Here is a 20,006-nt window from a genome sequence, read left to right as displayed (position 1 = left end):
CAGCTGGAGGAGTTCTTGAGGCATGTTGGGGAGGTTATCGGTGAGATATGCGCCGGCAATAACCAGCCAAAGGCTGTCGGCTTTGTTTGTCGCCCTATTTTCATAAAAGCCCACTAACACAAAGGGGGCACTTTATACACCTAGGCACCTACAAAGCTTGTTGCAAGCATCTATAAAGTGTAGACCAAAGTATCTCATATACCAACAGGAGGTCGCTGGGGTTTCAGTCTATGCTTGCAATAGGCCGAGCGAATATTCACTTTGATGTTTCTTGGGCTTTCTTTGACATTCCAGCGTTGCAAACGTAGTGCCACTCCAAAGCCGCCTAATGCTAATGCACAAAGATCACCGTGAACTTGGGTAAACAAGCATAGGCGCCTACGATGGTACCCCAGAGCAGAGCTTTTCAATACGTCAGATTTACAATAGCAATCTCGCAGTGGTTGTTTTGGGCACCTTGCTCAAAAACATCCCAGGCTGAAGCAAAGTCAACTAAATTAAACTACTAGAAGTGTTTTCTTCATCAGAAAAGCCAGTTTTGATCTTTCCGAGTATCGCCATAAAGCGCACCTTGCTGGCTCAGACAATCAGAGCACCGATGGTCTTATTCTTTGACCGTGAGAAAAACTGAGCAGTATAAGCAAGGCAGCCACTCACCGGTGCAGTCTCGTCCCAACTAGACCTCAGAAAATAAGAAACAAAGACAGGATTAGATACGTAAAGGAAACCCAAAATAAAATCTGGACATGTTGCAAACATTCCAACGCTATATTGACGCAGCTGGCGTCTTGAATCGATCGCGCAGGGGGTGGTTTGTCTCTCGCCATGGCCAGCCAGTGAGCGAGGCATAGCCGAAAAAAAGGACATGTACTATGCATAGGTGGATGAATACTCCAAGTAGCAAGAATTCCAGCCATTGGCTCATATGGGTTAAGCGTCCATGATTTGACTGAGAATAAAATGTTTTTTTTTTCTTTCTTTTTTTGTTTGCATATAGTCGCCGTGTCATTGTGGGCACAAACGCCGTACTCAGCGCGAATTCAACATCCACATTACGGACCGAACCGTCCGTCCTTTTGCTCTTACATCAACGCGTCCTCTTGAACCACCTGCGTAAATACCCAAAGAGCAAGCAATCCTAACTCATAGCCCAGCTGAGATTTTGGGCGAGAATTTTCAAAGCTAGTCTCCGGGCAAAGCCCTTCCGTCGGAGCAGCCGTCATGAGGTTTTACGCCACGAAAGCACACAGCTGGAATGTAACTCGACGCGCTGCGCTTTTTTTGCAACCCTCCCTCAGCTGGCATCCCTAAACACTCTCAGACCATCCCTCACTTCCGTCAACCAAGTTGCTCAGCTATCTTGCACCAGGGGTTCCGTGCTGTCGTTTTTTTTTCTTTTCTTTTTTTTTTCGCCGCTGCTGGGTCGTTTTTTGCGACCTTGTTTTCCTCCTGCTGATACAAATGCCTTTTTTGCCACTGGAACGCATCAGAGGAGACATATCTTTTCTCCGTCAGGGTGAAGTTGGCGTCAAGGTGTTTACTGTGACGAACATGCCTCTCGTCCGTCGACTGCTTTGGTTGTGTGTAATACGTCACGATGTAGAAATCAAGGAGAAGCTCGCGAGCGTTGGCTTGACTACTCGTCCAAATCATGGGAGTGAACTGGATTCCGGTGCGGAGAGCTGTGTAAGGGGTCATTATCGTCATTCCTGAGATCCATAAGTCCTGGAGACATAAGATCTGGAACTGGACCATTGCATTCCAAGGCCCTGAGCATGAAAACCAAAGCCAGAGACCTAGTCAGTATAAATCCCTCGAGTGTTTAAGACATCCACATCCAGCTTCGAACGTCCTCATCGTTGTCCCTAGTATCTCAAGCACAGATATCCCAACCCAGGCGTTCATACCACCACTGCTTGCATTGCCCACAAAGCCTCAACACAACTCACAATGAAGTTCCTCAACACCGTCGCCGTCCTCGCCGCCGCCATCGCCCCCGTGTGGGCCCAGCGCACTCCCAGCGAGATCGCAGCCGACAAGATTGGTGCGCTGAACATGCACAACGTCGCCAGTGAGTTTGCACCTTTGACGGCTCTCCCCCCTCGCTTTCAAAACACCAAACAACCAAGACCACAAGTATACTGAAAAGCGGCAACAACAACCAACAACCCCCTGCTTGTAGGACAGACCGTGACGGGCAGCCGCGGCGCCCGCGCCAACCTCACCTACTCGTCGGTCCTGGACAGCTCGGCGGCCAACTACGCGCAGGAGCTGGCGAGGCTGGACAACGGCCTCGTGCACGCCTCGAACCGCAACGGCCAGGGCGAGAACCTGTACTACACCAGCAATGCGAACCACCAGACGCCCCTTCAGGCCGCCAGCAAGGCCTGGCTGGATGAGAAGCCGTTTTACGACTGCCGCAACATCAACGGCGCGGACCCCGATTTTGGCAAGTTTGGCCACTATAGTAAGTTTATTTTCTCTTGGTCAAGCTTTTTTTTTTCTCCTCTTTTCTCTCTAAAAAAAAACACGGTCGGGGGCGGAAATGTCATATTCTTGCAGAGTTACTAACATTGGCTCGGCGATTCTAGCTCAAGCCATCTGGCGCTCGACCACCGAGTTTGGAATCGGTATGGCCAAGGGGAACAAGACCGGCCGACTCTATGTCGTTGCGCGGTATCTCCAGCAGGGTAACATGTAAGTTGAGCGTAAAAAGCCCCCTCGAGTGATTTAGGTTTTTTTTGGGAAACACTTGTTGACAGGGTCTTTTGCTTTAGCGTCGGCCAGTCGGCTTGCTAAATTGGCATCTGCAATGATCGCAGGCTTGTGTGCCTCGCAGCATGTTTATCCACACTTTATTTCGTCTTCTTTCAGATTGTGGCACCTGGTAACCTCGGGCACGTTAGTGCACTCGCCCGAACACACGCCAAGCATGTAGTTCTATAACCCAAAAATTGATCGTGTCTGTGTCTGTGTCAACCTATTGCAAACATACTGGTCAGCTTATCTTCATCTTGAAACTACTCGTCGGTACTCCAGTAACTGGTGTTGACGGAACGTATTCTACTTTCATGGTTGTTGCTTAGTAGTAAAGTACTCTAGGGGGTTCAAACTAAGACTACAAAACAAATTATGAAAATTCGCAAGACGCGTACGCTTTCACCAGATAGCCAACAGCCATGTAATGGTGGCACAACGTAGAGGGGTTTCTCTTTCGTCGATACCCCTAATATACATGTCCAACTCCCACTCTTGGAGGGACCCTGATAAAATACCGCTGTAGTCAGCCCTCGATGGAAAGCTAAGTCTTTTTTGGGAGTCGCCTGCGAGACTTCCGGATAGGCAAAGTTTGGGTAGATTCCTAAGCCTTTCCAACCCATCCAGAATTGACGAAAAACTCAAAAATCCTGCTGCCCTTGGCGTTGTCAAGGCGGCAGATCTCCTTGGCTTGCTTCTTTTTCAGTGTTCCGTTCGTCTTCAGAGCCTCCTTGAGCAATTGCTCCTTGATCATGAGATAAGGCTTCGGCTGGATGCGCAACAGTTCACAGAGCTTTACCTCATCCGGGGTCAGGACCTGCAGGTCGGGAGTCTGATCAAGAGTAAACTGCAACGGCGTCAGGTTGGGAATCGGCTGAAGCTCAAACTTCTCCTTCTTGACGATGCCATTAGCTGTGACTCCATTGACCGTGCCGTCGCCATTCGCCACGATTACACTGCCTGCGTCGCCGTTCGCCCCACCGTTGGCATGAGCCTCGCTCTTGACAGCATCGCCGTTTGAAGCTGCGTGCTCTGCATTCTCGCTCGCTAGTGCATTTCCGTGGGAACCCTTGTTTGCCAGCCTGGCAGGCATTTCGGGTGCCACAAGTAGAGCAGCACCGCTGGGTGGATCGGGGGGCGGTGGCGCCTTGCTTCGCTGATTTGTGGCGAGTCGATCGCGGTCCATGGACCCCAGGGGGATCGCCTTTTGAATACGCGCTGCTTTTTCTTGCTCGTATTTTTCGCCGCTTTTCAAGTCGCCTATCCTCAGGCTGCGCCATTCCTGAAGCTGCGTGATCGCTTGCCTCAGGTTCAGTTCATCAATCAGACCTTGCGAGAATGCCTCGAAGTCGTCATGGTTCATCATCCGCGCAAAAGGTTTGGCCTTGTTAAGCAAATCCCTCTCCTCCTTAGACCGCTTCTTCTCCAATTTGCTGTTCTCCCTATAGTCCAGTAGATTGTGCTCAAAGATAACCTTCTTGCGCTCGACACGCTGCGTAAGGCGGCAGTTATAAACCTCCATGACCGTCAACTTGAGTTCGGTCTCAGGTTCGAGCTCGCCAGTGCGTGGGTTGATGCCATCCCCTGGATCGAACTGCATAAGCTGCACGGCCTCTTCGGCTTCGTTCGCATGCTCCGTCTCAAACTCCAAGCGGCCGGGCATGTATCCTTGGATTTCATGGCATGATGGCACCGATGCTGTGGGCTTGGTCTTGGGTTGCAGAGCAGGGGCGTTCTTGGCAGCATCGCGCCGTTCCTCGATGCGCTGTTTCTTGCGTGCCTGAAACTCTTCGCGGGTTGTCTGGTTGGCCAGCTCGTTGTCGTGCGGACTACATCGTTTTGGCAGTGGGAATCGTGGCGAGTTCACATAGGCGTTTATATAGTGATCGCGGACTTCATCTTTGTGACGGTAACCGCCGATGTGATCTGCAATGTCTGCCCATGATCCCAGCCCATATATCTCTGCGCCCTCGAGGAGAAGTAGCTCCTCATCGGCACCCCAGTCTTCTTCGAATATCGGAAACGAATTTTGCTCTATGACTCGGTAGGGATGTGTCGCAGGCTGATGGTTACTGCTCGATGAGCCTTGGGCAAAGCAATTGACGCAAAGGTCATAGTCATTGCATGCACTGTGAGCACACCTGATTCGAACCTAAATGGGACATTGCAAACGTGTTAGCCATCACAACGGCTGTTTGGTGCGATTGGGAAAGAATGTTGAATGCTCCAATGACGTTCTCGCTCGGTAGCTTTAGGTGGGGCATAAATCTGGGGTAGGTGCAGTACGAAACACGTCCAGAATGAGGCGCGGCTGAGCGACGATGTATGATGGCAAGTAAACAACAGAAAGACTCGATACTCACCGTAGATGTGATGTCAACGGAGCAAACGTCGCAGTGATACTTAACCCCGCCTTCAGCGCCCCTAGCAGCTGTCTTTTTCCGTATGACGCCCATGGTTCTGGCCGGCGGTCGTGTCGCGGTACGAGCGAGACCCGGGTAAGCCGGGATGCCTGGTGATCGTGCAACTGATTAATCGAGCATACAGTAACTATAAGCGAAGTACAGGATGTGTGGACATTGATCCACCAGTTTTTTCCGATGAAATCTATCGTTTTGGGCGTTGAAATTGATGGCTGACGTTGTTAAACACTTGATTGCTGCGCTGCTTGCTGCCTGTACTTGTCATCTGGCGTTTGGTCGCTGGTTGGAGTTGGGGTTAAGAGTTGGACCGTGCGCCCAAGCCTCCATATAGCTTCTGATGCTACCAAAATTCACGTGATCTGCAGGTAACGGTTACTTCTTCCATCATCAATTTCCCCGATAGGGAAGCCAAATATCCAAACAGGTATTGCCATACGTAAGGTTTCACCTTTGTCAAGACTTCAACGGTTGTTGGTTATTTGCCCCTTTTTCGGCTACTATTGGTACTCCAAGTGATACATTTAGCTACTTGTGCGGCCACAATTCAAATCAGTCCCAAACATACTTCAGTCGCGACGATTCTCCCCACAGTCAAGATAAACAATAAAGCAATGATGTAACAAGTGCATGTGTGGGGTCAACCTCACTTCCCCCCCGCATGGTTGCACACATGGTAAACAACTTCCAGCCCACTTTGATCCTCGGCCCAGTATAACTTCGTAGCATTGTCGTAATTTCTACTCAACTCTGAGCATTGGACACGTTTTTCTGGAAACCCAACAGCGGCGCTCAAGATGCCTGATAAGATTCTCGACGACATCTCCCATCGGAGGTACAACCCTTTGACCGGCGCATGGCTCCTCGTCTCGCCGCATCGCACGAAACGCCCCTGGCAAGGCCAGCAGGAAGCGCCATCCAAGAGCGAGCTCCCACAGTATGATCCGTCGTGTTATCTCTGCCCAGGAAACACACGCGCCCAGGGCGACAGCAACCCAAAGTATGAGAAGACGTTTGTCTTTATCAACGATTACAGCGCCGTCAAGGAGAACCAGGCAAACTATGCGCCAGAGGAAAAGACCGATGGTGAGAATTTGCCGTAGGAGGCGGGGTTATTTTAGGCGATTGCAAATGCTAAGGTTGCTTGGTTGTTCAGATGTTGCATCACTCCTGCTCAAGGCGGACGCTGCCACCGGCCGGTGTTATGTTCTGACATTCTCGGCCGTGCACAACGTCACCCTGGCCGACATGAAGCCCCATGACATTGTCCCCGTCATTGACCTCTGGACTGATCTATATGCCTCGCACGTTTGCCCGACGAGCCCTCTGGGTACCGCGGCCGCTACCGTGCGTCAGAACCTCTCGATAGCCCCCGAGTGCCAAATGTCCCAGCCATCCCAGCAACTACGGTACATGACAATATTTGAGAACAAAGGAGCTGCGATGGGTTGCTCGAATCCCCACCCCCACTGTCAAATATGGACGACATCGAGCTTGCCAGAGGAACCAGGCAAGGAATTGGAGCACATGTCCAAGTACCGTCGGGAACATGGACGTCATATGCTCGGTGACTACGTAAAGTTGGAGGTCGAGAAGGGCGAGCGTGTCGTCTGGCAGAACGACAGCTTTTTGGTCGTTTGTCCGTGGTGGGCCGTCTGGCCTTTCGAGGTTCTCGTCATTGCGAAGCGACATGTTCGGGCCTTGGTCGATCTGTCGGTCGATGAGAGGCTTCATTTTGCCGAGGCCATCCAGGAAGTTACCCGGCGATATGACAACTTGTTCGAGACGCACTTCCCATACAGTAAGACACGCCAATGCGACACACTAAGCTTGTTGACGAGAAGCGAATGACTGACAGCCCGCCCACGCTATAGGCTCTGGAATACACCAAGCGCCGATTGACTGCAGTGAAGAAGAGGCAGAGAGCAGCTGGTTCCATATGCATTTCTACCCGCCGCTGCTTCGCTCGGCGACCGTGAAGAAGTTTCTCGTGGGATATGAACTTTTGGCCGAACCTCAACGCGACATCACCCCTGAACAAGCCGCGGCTCGTCTAAGGGCTTGCGATGGAGAGTTGTACCGCAAGTCTCTATAATTAGACACTAATTAGGGGCTCCAAAGCGCGGAAACTTTTAGACCAGAGTGGTGGTTTTATACAATGCTGTGCCAACCCAGCTGCTTCAGACGCTATGCCATATGATTTGTCAATCTTTTCATGGGGCTTGCACTCTTCCCCCACACTATCTGCTTTTCAATCAAATCACCTGAACAATGGCAGGGTAAAAGGGCCGACGTAGTGAGTGTACTGCAGCGTCATCCAGATAAATCCAGTCGATCCGGCAAAGATCGGGAAGAGGACCGGAACACTTGGGCGGCATGTCTTGAAGATAAGAAGCTCAGAAAGATAGTGTCCGCCAGCGAGGAAGTGCGTAAGAACGGACAGCTGGTATAGAGCTTGGTTGGAAACGTCGTAGGCGGTATACAGACGCACAACGCCAGTGATGAGCGTCCACACCGCAAACAAACGGGCCGCGAGGGGTGTGAGTTGGTCGTTGGCCTTCTCAACGTCCTTGCCGGTGCTTGATGCAGGGACGAGCTTGTTGATGCTGTCATCAGGGTTGTGCCTTGGGTTTTCATCGCTACGCTCCTTGCGCTTCAACGCGGGGTTGGACACGAAAAGGCCATTGTAGATACGCCGGCTGTAGTGAAGAGTGGTAAAATTCTGCAAGGCGTTGCCGATAGCGAGAACGGACACCTGGCCGTGAATGCCATTAGTTTTCACTCTAGAATGTCGGAGCATTTGGCGTACTGAAGCCAAGGACTGAGATGGGGTAGAATTTCTGCCTCTAGTCTGCCGGTTAGACAATAAACTGGGCTGAACCTACCAACATCAGGTACGCAGGCAGGAGCCCATTGTCAAGTGGGGGCATGAGGGTGCTGAGAGAAGCCATTGTTGCCGTAGGCAAGTAGAAACTTCAACGAAAGATCTGTACGTGTAACAGCAGAGGCCTGGTGAGCAGCGCGGTATAATTGGCGTTCGAAGACAGCTCTTAAACTACTTCCAACTACCGGAAAGACCGGACGCGACCTTATACCTGTAGCTCAACAAAAATGAAATTAGTGCATTGGTGGTTTACAAGGGGTAGGCATGGAGATGAGGTTGAAGAAGACTGATTGGTTAGCAGCTGTTCACTACCCCACCCCACCTCGAACCCCTAGCTTTGGGTTGCTACGGAGGTTTTGCGACAATCTTTTCGTCCAGACTTTTCGCAACAAGGCGAAAGAAGAACCATTTTACGCCGCAAATCGTCAAAATGGATAATTTGACCAACGCACTGGGCAGCGTGCCACAAGTGGTGCAGTGGGCTCTTGCCGGAGTAGGGGCTCTCTACCTCTCGGGCAAGGTCTTGAGTTACCTGCACCTGGTGTTGAACCTTTTCATTCTGGGTGGCACCAATGTGAGTCGCAGTCTATATACTCCCTTGTCATGACCTTGATGGGCTAGCACTGACAGTTGGTTTCCCTTTTCAGCTCAGCAAATATGGTAAAAAGGGTAGCTGGGCCGTTGTCACTGGCGCCTCGGACGGCCTCGGCAAAGAGTTTGCCTCGCAACTCGCAGCCAAAGGCTTCAACATAGTCCTCGTCTCCCGCACCGAATCAAAGCTCAAGGAACTTGCAAAGGAGCTCGAGGCCAAGAATGGCAGCCTGAAGACCAAGGTCCTGGCAATGGACTACGAGCAGGATAACGACGAAGACTACGAGAAACTTGGCCAACTTCTCACAGGCCTGGATGTCGCCATCCTGATCAACAATGTCGGCCGCAGCCACTCGATCCCTGTGCCATTCCTTCAGACCCCGCGCGAGGAGCTACAGAACATTGTCACGATCAACTGCCTCGGCACGCTCAAGACGACCCAGATTGTGGCTCCCATTATGGCCCAGCGCAAGCGGGGTCTCATTCTCACCATGGGCTCCTTCGGCGGCTGGATGCCTACGCCCCTCCTGGCTACCTACAGCGGTAGCAAGGCATTCCTGCAGCACTGGAGCACCTCGCTCGCCGAGGAGCTTCGCAGCAGCGGCGTTGATGTCCACCTGGTTCTCAGCTACCTCATTGTATCCGCCATGAGCAAGGTGCGCCGCCCTAGCGCCATGGTCCCGACGCCGCGGGCTTTCGTGCGCGCGGCCCTGAGCAAGATTGGATGCGCGACGCAGAACATGGCCCACACCTACACACCGTGGTGGAGCCATGCCATCATGCAGTGGTGGGTTGAGAACACGGTCGGCATCGGTAGCAAGATCGGACTGCAGGTCAACCTGAAGATGCACCAGGATATTCGCACTCGTGCACTGAAGAAGGCGGAGAGGGAGGCAAAGAAAGCTTAAGTAGCCCGACGGGGCTTGTGAATGGCGCAAAATGTAGATAAAGCCTTTTGTTTGAAGAAAATTTTCGTGTAGGAGACCAAAGAATAGTTTGCGTCGCTAATATTGGGGCATGCGAGGGGTACTCAACCAAAGGAAGGCAGGTATCCGCATAAATGGGAATTGGTCCTCGAGGTATCGAGATCTGTAAAATCAAGACCCGAGAGACTTGAGCATAGCTAGTTTGCAGGGTTAGAGAAGACGACAGGTAAACTAGCTTGAAAATACCATTTATTATTGAAAAAGAAAAAAGAAAACAAATCCATCGAATAATGACCTAAACACGATGACATCAGTCGAGGGTACTTCAACTACAAAAAGCATCAATTGTTTGTGGTACCTAGGATCTTGTCAAGTCCTAATCGGGACTAGCGCCAATGCTTTCTTGTGTCGCGCCGAGTTCGCGTCGACCGTCAAAAAATTGGCTAGGTTTTTCTGAGCTTCACCCCTGCTTGGTCAGCCTGCTCGGAAACAAGTCATTATTTCCACTCCCATCCAGCGTCTCGATCGCCTGCCATTGAGCACCTTATTTTCTTCTGCTCGTATACTCACATCTCGAAAGTTCGCGCCTGGATTGGTCCCTCGGAGCTTGTTGCTGCCTGGAGGGCTTGTTTGGGAGTACCCGCCGGCTGATGATTTTCTGACGGGTCTTCCACGACGGAGCTCTCCTCTGCCTGCTTTGTTTGTTTGGAACTCTGCCCGCCAAAAACAAAAAGCCCAAGCGAAAATCACAAAAGGGGGATAAACATTAAACAGCGCTCTGTTTGAGGCCTCCAACCGACAGCGATCCCGCGTCACAACAGACAATGGCTACCCAAACGCCGATGCGCGAGGTGCCTGGCGCATTTCTCGCGACCCCAGCCATAGCCGCGAGAAACGATCGCGTCAGTAGGCAACTCTTTGACACCAGCCGACCATCCGCAGGATCAAGAACATCTTCGTCAACTGCGCTCGGTGTCAGGATGAGCTCCCCTCGGGCTGGAGCAATTAGCTCCGTCACCTCTGGGCAAGGCACAGATGCTGCAGCTCCGTTACCGCCGCTATTGAAAGCGGCCAAGTCAGTCAAGGGCGTTTTGCAGCAGGATGAGAGCTACCCAGACCTCGATTCTGTTTGTCGACGTAAGCTATTTTCCCTCTCCGCGCACATCCTTAGCGGTTGCAAACCATCGCTAACATCTTCGCAGCTGGTGCCACCTCGGATTATGACCTGCAGTTTGCCGACTCTCCCCTTGCGCCTTTCCAGCGGGCTCAGATGTACCCGATCCCCGACCGAATCTTTGAGACTCTTAATATGAGCAACCTGACGACGAAGCTGGGACTGTTTGCAGAGATTGGTTATGCGTACGCCTGCATTGACAACGCGCTGTTGATGTGGAACTTTAGCCAGCCCAACCCTGAAATTATTGGATTTGAGGACCAGCCGCACAGCATACAGACCGTAGCTCTCGTACCGCCGAAACCTGGAGTATTCCTTAGTAGTATAACGCACATCCTGGTGGTTGCTACCTCGCAAGACCTGATCTTGCTTGGAATTGCTGCGTCTAGCAGCCCCAACGGCTTGAAGACGATAGAGCTTTACTCGACCAAGATGGCTCTCGGCACTCCATCGAGCCATGTCAGCCATATAGTTGGCACGTCTTCCGGGCGCATTTTCTTCGGAAGCAGCGACGAAACGGACATCTACGAGCTTTGCTATCAACAAGAAGAGAAGTGGTTCTCGGGCCGTTGTAGCAGGATCAACCACTCTCAGCCAGGCTGGTCCTCGGTCATGCCAAGGCTGCCTGCGTCCCTCGATATCTGGTCACCGCAGAAGAATGAGTTTCTGATCGACATGAAAGTCGACAACTCTAGGAATCTTCTCTATACTCTTTCCAACAAGTCAACCATCAGAACCTACCACATAGAAGCTCCCGATCGCCTCACGTGTGTCATCACCAAGGAGAAAAACCACTGCTTGCGAGACGTCACCCACTGGAATCATCCATCACCGTTGCTGACCGATGCCATGGCTATCGTAGCCATTAGCCCGATCCCGGCCATGGAAGCATCAAAACTGCACTTGATGGCATTGACCAGCACAGGCTGCCGTCTTTTCCTCAGCGCTACAAGCTCGGCCTCGTATATGATCAACACCTCGTCCAGTTTGGCACCGCAGTCCATGCAGGTTCAGTTCGTCAAGTTTCCGCCCAAGGACCTCAACCGGGACAGGCGCAACACTGGATACGATGCATCAGGAGACTCCCTCACCGACCTGCAGTCTAGAAGTCTGGAAGTAAGTGAGCTCGGCTTCAGGTTCCCGCCAGGCTATTTTATCGACTTTGTCAGGAAGCCCGGCACTCCCGATACGACGACAATATTCGCCTCGGCGCCGGAAACTGGCCGCATCAAGGCCATTGGCGCTGCATCAGCGCTGAAGTTCTATGAACACGCCAACTGGATAGATATTGGGCCAAAAACCGTCGCTCTCGATGTGGGCCTGATCAACAAGCCGTTCGCAGCCGCCAAGCAGCCTCTGGGCTTCGGAAACGAGTTGGCTGTTCAGTTCGACGAAGACCCTTGCGAATTCGCCATACTTACCAACAGCGGCATCTACCTTGTGCGTCGGAGGCGCTTTGTCGACATTTTTGCCAACACAATGAGGGTCACTTCTGGAGAGGAGAGCCTCGACAAGGACATCCGCAAATTTATCCAGCTTTACGGTCGCGTTGAGACAGTATCGGCCGCGCTGGCTGTTGCTTGTGGTCAGGGCACCGATCTCAGGACAGGTACCAGTCGGGTGATGGATCAAGGGACAGCGGATCGGGCAAAGTCGGTCTTTGTCAACTTTGGCGGGCAGCCTTTGCTTGCCGAGTCTGACGGGGCCATCTCGCCAGAATCTGTCAAATTGTCATCTCGCCATGACGCCCTTGCGCTGTACCTGACACGTCTAATTCGCAGCTTGTGGAAAGCCAAGGTCATAACCGCAAGAGTCGATGCCAGTGCAGTTGGCGGTGTTGTTGTGAGCTCCACCATCTCGACGGCTAAGCTGACAATAGTCCAAGAAAATATCGAGAGGCTGCGCAATTTCTTGAACACAAATAAGGGGATCATCCAGGGCCTCTCGGGTCCAGCCGATCTACAAAGGGTCAGCAGTCGTCAGGAAGAGGTTGCACTTCAGGCCGAGCATCAGGCGCTTCATGCCCTCCAAAAGCTTATGGAGAGCATCTCCGAGGGCATCTCCTTCGTTTTGATGCTTTTCGACGAACGTGTCACCGACATCTTTTTGCGCTTGGAGAGTAACACTCGGGACGAGCTGAAGGAGCTTACATACGAAAGCCTCTTCTCCCAGCCAGCCGGAAAGGACTTGGCGAAGCTGCTTGTTAAAGCTATTGTTAACCGCAATATTGAAAGTGGCTCAAACGTGGAGACAGTAGCAGATGCGCTGCGCAGGCGGTGCGGTAGCTTCTGCAGCCCTGACGATGTGATCATCTTCAAGGCGCAAGAGCAGCTGAAGCGGGCGTCTGAGCAGACTCTGAACCACAGCTCGCAGCGCACTCTGCTCAGTGAGAGCTTGAGGCTCTTTGAGCGTGTTGCCGGTAACCTCACGTATGCCAACTTGCGGAGCGCTGCAGAACAGTATACCGACTTGAAGTACTACGCGGGTGCTATTAGGTTGTGCCTGGTTGTGGCAAAGGAGAAAGACCGCGGCAACGCAGCTCTCGCTTGGATTAATGAGAACAAGCCGTCCAACGACCCGAGGGAGAAGATATATAATGAGCGACAGCGCTGCTACGACCTTGTCCATGCCGTGTTGGAGCGGCTGGATGCAGAATCCTCAAAAGAACCCGAGCTTGTCGATGGGAAGCCTTCCCTTGCCGCCACCAAGCGCATGGAAGCCTATTCCGTCGTTAACGACTCGGACGACGAAGTGTTCCACTTTGGCCTTTATGGCTGGTACGTCGAACAAAACTGGACCGATCGCATTCTTGCGATCGACTCGCCCCACGTCATAACGTTCCTCAAGCGCCTGGCAGGCTCGGACGTTCGTCACGCAGAGCTTCTCTGCAGGTTTTACACGCACAGGGGGCAGTTTTATGATGCGGCTCAGGTACAGGCTGAACTTGCCAATTCCGAGTTCGACATTGGCATCAAGGACCGCATCACTCTCCTCAGTCGCGCCAAGGGCAACGCAAGCGTAATGGGTGCGGGAGGTAACAGGCAGCAGCAGCAGTTATTGAGCCATGAAATATCAGAGCTCCTCGAGATTGCACACATTCAGGATGATCTGCTGGAAAGGTTGAAGGCCGATCCTCGCATAGCAGACGAACGAAAGATGGAGATTGAGAAGGTCCTGGATGGCCAAATACAGGGCTTAACTGAGGTTAGTAGCTGCTGCTTTTGAGCCGGAGCGTCCGATCGTGATTTTGTGCAATGATCACTAACATTTCTTATTCCAGCTGTTCAACACATATGCGGATCCGGCATGCTATTACGATCTGTGTCTGCTTGTCTACCATGCGGCGGACTACCACAACACGAGGCTCATCGCTGACACTTGGAAAAACCTCATCGACGCCACGCACAGGGAAATCTTGGAACGTCACGAGGCTTATAATGAGTACGAGAACAGCGGGGGACGACTCCCAGCCGGTGTCACTGCACCACCGGCACCGCCACCTCTGCCGTACGAGGCCGTCTCGATGCAGATCCAGAACATTGCGCATCGCACCTCCCTGGACACCATGATCTTCCCTATAGACACCCTGCTGCCAATTGTGTGCGAGTACGCCGTTGCGGAGAGTCAGGACGAGAGCATCGGAGCGGATAACTCCTGGCCAGTACTGCTCTTCCTCCAGCTGCAGGTATCGCAGTCAGTGATTGCAAAGATTCTAGAGCGCATCTTTGACGCACAGGAAGCCCCCTTCACTGGGCGAAAGAAGAGGATCGTTGCCGAGTGGATCAACACGACCGTCGAGTCGTGGCTGCGCGAGGTCGAGAGGCAGGGCAGCGGGAAGCAGGATGGTGCGCTCTCATCATGGGTCTTTGAGCTTCTGGGCCGGGTCGACGAGGAGATGTTGCAGCTCGCCGGAAACGTCCGAGACAGCAGTGCCAAGCAGAGCGCCGAAAAGGTTGGGTTCCGGGCTCGGCAGCTCCGGAATACAGTAGATAGGGCGGTGAGGAGCACGAGCCTGACAGGCTCGATGAGGTATCTATGAGTTGGCTGTCAGACAATTTCCGAACAAAGAGAAAAGCGAAAGAGGACACCTGCTCCACCGAGCGAGGAGCGTGTTGGATCAGAAGATGAGAGAGATGGAGACGGGAATATTGGCACTACATAATTTCGCTGACGAAAAGAGAGAGTTGGAATTTTCTTCCATGGTTCACGAGCTGGAGGTTGAAAGTTGTATATGGTTGTGCTTGGTCGCCAATCTTACTTGTACATAATAAATGCCTTCTCTGGTATGTTTTTTTGTGGTCAGACACTACGGTCGGCGTTGAAGAGAATGACTTTTGGACGAATTCGCTATCAGCGCGCAAGTTTGCTCTTGGCCTTGTGAGGTCGATGCCAGGAAAAGCTTCCGAAACATGCGAAAGGATGTTCTCACTCTACAAACTGAGCAGGTAGTAGAAAGTGCAAGGCTGATAGATAGATCCCACAGAAGTGAAGGAGGGGTGTGCATCGTCCGATTCTGCCAGCAGTTCCCCGAGACTTCCACGCTCTTGGCAACGTCGTGAGGCAAGGAAAGAAAAAGAAAAAAAAAAAAAAAAAAAGCAGTTAAGCATCTCGGTCATGGAAAATGCTGTCCGAGGCGCAGGGTGGGGGCTGCGATCTTGTCCGCGCGGAATGCGTTTTCCGAGAAGGGGCGCGCACACTAAGCACACATCAAGATGGTGCTGTGGTTCGAACTCGACCACAAGTAGTTGACCAGAGAAGGATACAGCATAGGTTAATCACCTTGGGTTGAGAGGTAGGTAACCTATACTACAACTCAACTTCAATTGATCAACTGCCATGACTTGCAGCTTGGACCGGTACTCACCCCATATCAAAAGAATATTTTTCCCAGTGAGAACATTCATTTTTGAAAAAAAAAAAAAAAAAAAAAAAAAAAAAAAAAAAAAAAAAAAGATTCTATGTGCCTGCTCTCCTAGCTATGTACTTGCTTAAGTTGGCATGGGTACGTACAGTAGGTGTTTTCAATAACAAAGATTCTGCAGAACTTCAAGACAGGCAGTAAAGCGGGCCTTTAGGTAGGGGTTACTCAATTCACCCAAAGGGTGTTGAGAACTCTTGATACCAGACACTCGGTTGAAACAAATGAAATCAAAATTAAAATTTCGTTCGACTGATCGGGTCTTTTTTCTGCGAGGATCCGTCTGATGTTGTTCACAGCAGAGTAGAGAGGAGCAAAGCCACCTCCCCAGAATTAATAGACTTCGTGAGGTTCAGTAAGGTGGGTTGGGTGGTGGGGTACCTGCATCCACTTAGAGCTCCAAATCCCGCTTAACTCCGCGTCGCGGTTGCAGTTGCATCATCATCGAAGCAACCTACCGACAAGCTCGACAACCACTTCCACCATCCAGAGTACCGGGCTTTCGGAAGAAATGACTGGCAGCCTGCGGCCGCCCTGAAAACCGCGACAACCATGGCATACATAGCCCCCATCCACCGGTCGAGCAGTGTACGCCATGCATTGTACATACAATTACTCGCCGGCGAAGAACCCAGCCTGGTGCTGGCCAAGACGAACCGCCTGGAGATATGGCGGCGAACCGACCAGGGCCAGCTCAAGCTGGAGCACTCCCAGTCTGTCTTTGGAAAGATAGTCATGCTCCAGTCCGTCAGGCCCAAGGATTCCGAAACGGACATGCTCTTTGTCGGCACCGACCGCTTCAAATACTTCACGGCCGAGTACGATCCCGACACCCGCGAGCTTGTCACCAGGCAGGCCATTTCAGACCTTGGCGAGCAGTTCGTGCGCGAGGTGTCGTCGAGGAACAGGTGCATAGTCGACCCGTCTGGTCGCTACATGGTCTTGCTTCTGTGGTCTGGTGTCATGCACGTCTGGCGTCTACATAAGAGGAAGGGCCAGCAGAAGGGCCAGCTTCAGACGAGACTGGAACTGATGGACCAGGCACGCATATCGGAGCTGTACATCAAGGATGCTGTATTCTTGCACTCAGAGACTGGACATCCCCGCATTGCCTTTCTTTACCAGCCAAGACCGAACGAGCCGGACTGCAAGTTCGCCTCTTATAGGCTATGCACAGACGACAGGGATAGAGAGCTCTCACGGTTCGAGCAGAAAGACCGGGAGTTTACGTTTGATGTTCCGGATCCGGGCTCCACGATGATGATACCAGTGGAGCGGGTCGAAACGGAGAGACGCCACAACTTTCGGAATCCGGCTCGGGATGAGTGCCATCTTGGAGGTGTCATAGTGGTGGGGGAATCCAGAATGCTCTATATCGACGACCAATCCTGGACTTGGACCGAAACAGCGCTCACATCTGCCATGGTGTTCGTTGCGTGGGCAAAGGTCGACAATACACATTATCTCCTGGGCGACGACTACGGCGGCCTCCACTTGTTGACCATTCAAATCAAGCAAAACAGCGATACCGCAGTGGACAGCCTGAGTAATGTGCAGATTGGAACGACATCCAGGGCTACCAAGCTCGTATATTCCGAGACCAACGAAACCCTCTTCGTTGCGTCTCACTACGGCGACTCTCAATTTTATGACGTCAATCTTTTCGCGGATTCCAGCAAAGGGGAGCCTTTTCTTGAGCTTAGGCAGACTATTGAGAACATAGCCCCTATACTTGACTTTGCCGTCATGGACATGGGCAATCGCGAGGGTGACAGTCAGCTAGGGAACGAGTACTCTTCTGGCCAGGCTCGCATCGTGACTGCCAGTGGAGCGCAGAAAGACGGCAGCCTGCGGAGTGTCCGCAGCGGGGTTGGACTGGAGGATATCGGTGTCATAACTGACGAAATCTCCGGTATCACCGGATTGTTCTCCCTGAAGTCGTACGGTTCGGATATCGAAAATACACTGGTGGTCTCATTCCTCACCGAAACCAGGGTTTTCAGATTCGATGAGCAGGGTGAAGTCGAGGAGTTGAGTCAACTACAGGGTCTGAATCTCAGCCAGCCGACCCTGCTAGTGGCTGGTCTCGACAACGGACAAGTTCTCTATGTCACTGAAGAAAAGGTGACAGTCTTTGACCCAGAGGGCGGCGTAACGATAAGCTCTTGGTCACCGACTTCAGGGAAGCCTATCACACATGCATCAAGTAACGGACGGTGGGTCCTCGTGTCGGTGGATGGCAGGAAACTAGTGTCTCTAAATATCGGACTTGACTTGAAGGTGAGCGCCGAGTCCGAAGAGCGAGACGAGGACCAAATATCATGTGTCAATGCATCACCGCATCTTCTCGACGTAGGCGCCGTGGGCTTCTGGTCTTCTGGCACCGTCTCGATTATAGATTTGGAGACATTGCAAGCCATGCAAACCGAGAAGATTCGGAGAAACGAGGATGACGCGGTCGTTGCTCGTGAAGTTGTACTTGCGCGGGTGTTGCCAGCAGAAGTCGCCAACCCGACTCTATTTGTATCAAAAGATGATGGCGAGGTCATGACGTTTGTCTACAATGACAACGGTACGCTGTCGTCACGTAAAAGCGTTGTTCTCGGTACACGTGAGGCGCGCTTTCGTGTCTTACCACAGCCCAACGGCTTGTGCAGCATATTTGTGACATGCGAGCACTCGAGTCTGATTCACGGCGCCGAACGACGGATTGTGTATTCGGCGGTCACAGCACACTCGGCTGCATATGTCTGTCCTTTTGATACGACGGCGTTCCCTGACTGTCTCGCTGTAGCAACAGAGTCAGCAGTCGACCGGAGAATGGAACTCAAAATCTCGCGCATCGACAGACAGCGCCAGTGCCAGATGATGACACGTCCCATGGGTGAGAACGTACGCAGCATAGCATATTCGAGCGCCGATAAGGTGTTTGGTCTGGGATGCATCAGAAGAGAGCTCGCCAAAGGTATCGAAAAAGTCTACGGCACCTTCAAACTTTTCGACGAAGTCATATTCGAGCCCAAGGGTAATGTCTTTGAGCTCGAGGATGGTGAGGTGCCAGAATGTGTCACTCGCGCACCTCTGATCGATAGTTATGGCGAGCAAGCAGAGAGGTTCATAGTTGGCACGCGTTTCCTCTCGGGAACTGGGAGTGGTCACGGCGGCCGAGTCCTGGTCTTCGGTGTCGACGAAAGCCGCTCAGCGTACCTGGTCCATGCACACGCTACCAAGAGCGGATGCCGGCGAATAGCGACCATGGATGATGATCTCCTCGTGATAGCACTTACCAAGACGGTGGTTCTAGTGAGGTACCAAGAGACATCGACGACCTCTGCCAAGTTCCTCAAAGTGGCGGCGTTTCAAACATCCAGTTATGCCGTCGACGTGGCGGTACATGGAAGGTTGATCGCCGTGGCGGATATTATGAAATCCATCACACTCCTTGAGTACATTCCTGGGGCTGGCAAGTCAGCCAAGACGGGAGGCAAAGACAAGGCCACAACTAAGAGTGATAAGGAAGGAGAGGGGTCGAAGCAGGCAAAACTTGTCGAGGTCTGTCGTGATTACCAATCGATGTGGTCCACGGCTGTATCCCACCTCGAGGAAGACTCGTGGCTTGTAGCTGATGGTGATGGCAACCTTGTCGTGCTTCTGAGAAACACTGCAGGCGTAACGCTAGAGGACAAGCGGCGAATGCAGATGACAAGCGAATTTGGCCTGGGCGAATGTATCAACAAGATCCAAAAGGTCATGGTCGAGACGGGTGCGAATGCGCCAATAGTTGCCAAAGCATTCTTGTCTACGGTAAGAGCTCTCTTTGCCTCCTTGCCCCCACCCCCTTGGAGGTAACCGTGCCATTGTACTGACTTTCTTGTTTCTGTTTAGACCGAGGGTTCAATCTACCTGTTTGGCACCGTTGCCCCCAAGTTCCAGAGCCTGCTCATGGACTTTCAGGCGAACATGGAAGCGCACATAAGCTCACCGCTTGGAGAGCTCCAATTTAATCAGTGGAGGTCTTTCCGCAACCCTGAGCGAGAGGGAGCAGGGCCAGAAAGGTTTCTGGATGGCGAGTTCCTCGAGATGTTCCTCGACATGGACGAGGAGACTCAGATCGATATTTGCCAGGGCCTGTCTTATACTGCGGAGGATATGAGGAATCTGATTGGGGAGATGAAGAACATGCATTGATTGGTAGGAGTACAGGGTAGGATTACGTTCAATAAATGTTCACCCTATTTAGATTCACAGATGATTTGTGTTTTTCTTTTCGGGTCAAGTCTGCCAAGGAGTCTCGATTTCAGCATGTTGCTTGTTGACAGCGATCACGGTAAAATGA

The 20,006-nt window shown here is 52.1% G+C and overlaps 7 protein-coding genes across 7 annotated transcripts; 5 read left to right on the top strand and 2 right to left on the bottom strand.

Moving 5' to 3' along the window:
- Window positions 1-1,950: 1,950 nt before the first annotated feature.
- PpBr36_03474 (uncharacterized protein) lies at window positions 1,951-2,799 on the top strand (the record flags this gene model as incomplete). The annotated part of the gene is made up of 4 exons (XM_029890646.1): window positions 1,951-2,071; window positions 2,183-2,467; window positions 2,592-2,697; window positions 2,778-2,799. 4 exons carry the CDS (start codon window positions 1,951-1,953, stop codon window positions 2,797-2,799), a joined length of 534 nt encoding a protein of 177 aa, XP_029754301.1.
- Window positions 2,800-3,361: 562 nt separating this feature from the next.
- On the bottom strand, window positions 3,362-5,213 carry PpBr36_03473 (uncharacterized protein; the record flags this gene model as incomplete). The annotated part of the gene is made up of 2 exons (XM_029890645.1): window positions 3,362-4,909; window positions 5,121-5,213. The coding sequence occupies 2 exons, from the start codon at window positions 5,211-5,213 to the stop codon at window positions 3,362-3,364; spliced, it is 1,641 nt and encodes a 546-aa protein (XP_029754304.1).
- Window positions 5,214-5,974: 761 nt separating this feature from the next.
- On the top strand, window positions 5,975-7,272 carry PpBr36_03472 (uncharacterized protein; the record flags this gene model as incomplete). The annotated part of the gene is made up of 3 exons (XM_029890644.1): window positions 5,975-6,263; window positions 6,334-6,978; window positions 7,052-7,272. The coding sequence occupies 3 exons, from the start codon at window positions 5,975-5,977 to the stop codon at window positions 7,270-7,272; spliced, it is 1,155 nt and encodes a 384-aa protein (XP_029754303.1).
- Window positions 7,273-7,437: 165 nt separating this feature from the next.
- PpBr36_03471 (uncharacterized protein) lies at window positions 7,438-8,128 on the bottom strand (the record flags this gene model as incomplete). The annotated part of the gene is made up of 2 exons (XM_029890643.1): window positions 7,438-7,932; window positions 8,063-8,128. 2 exons carry the CDS (start codon window positions 8,126-8,128, stop codon window positions 7,438-7,440), a joined length of 561 nt encoding a protein of 186 aa, XP_029754306.1.
- Window positions 8,129-8,491: 363 nt separating this feature from the next.
- On the top strand, window positions 8,492-9,560 carry PpBr36_03470 (uncharacterized protein; the record flags this gene model as incomplete). Its single annotated transcript, XM_029890642.1, has 2 exons — window positions 8,492-8,635; window positions 8,709-9,560. The coding sequence occupies 2 exons, from the start codon at window positions 8,492-8,494 to the stop codon at window positions 9,558-9,560; spliced, it is 996 nt and encodes a 331-aa protein (XP_029754305.1).
- An 842-nt stretch (window positions 9,561-10,402) lies between these two features.
- PpBr36_03469 (uncharacterized protein) lies at window positions 10,403-14,791 on the top strand (the record flags this gene model as incomplete). The annotated part of the gene is made up of 3 exons (XM_029890641.1): window positions 10,403-10,715; window positions 10,781-13,956; window positions 14,033-14,791. The coding sequence occupies 3 exons, from the start codon at window positions 10,403-10,405 to the stop codon at window positions 14,789-14,791; spliced, it is 4,248 nt and encodes a 1,415-aa protein (XP_029753455.1).
- Window positions 14,792-16,105: 1,314 nt separating this feature from the next.
- PpBr36_03468 (uncharacterized protein) lies at window positions 16,106-19,858 on the top strand (the record flags this gene model as incomplete). The annotated part of the gene is made up of 2 exons (XM_029890640.1): window positions 16,106-19,474; window positions 19,556-19,858. Coding segments are annotated over 2 exons (3,672 nt in total), but the record flags the coding sequence as incomplete, so codon positions are not given.
- Between the last annotated feature and the right edge of the window lie 148 nt (window positions 19,859-20,006).

This window comes from Pyricularia pennisetigena, chromosome 3 (genome assembly GCF_004337985.1).
Source record: "Pyricularia pennisetigena strain Br36 chromosome 3, whole genome shotgun sequence".
Taxonomy (NCBI): Eukaryota; Fungi; Ascomycota; class Sordariomycetes; order Magnaporthales; family Pyriculariaceae; genus Pyricularia; species Pyricularia pennisetigena.
The sequence above is the reverse complement of the archived record's forward strand: the minus strand, read 5'-3'. Positions and strand labels throughout refer to the sequence as shown.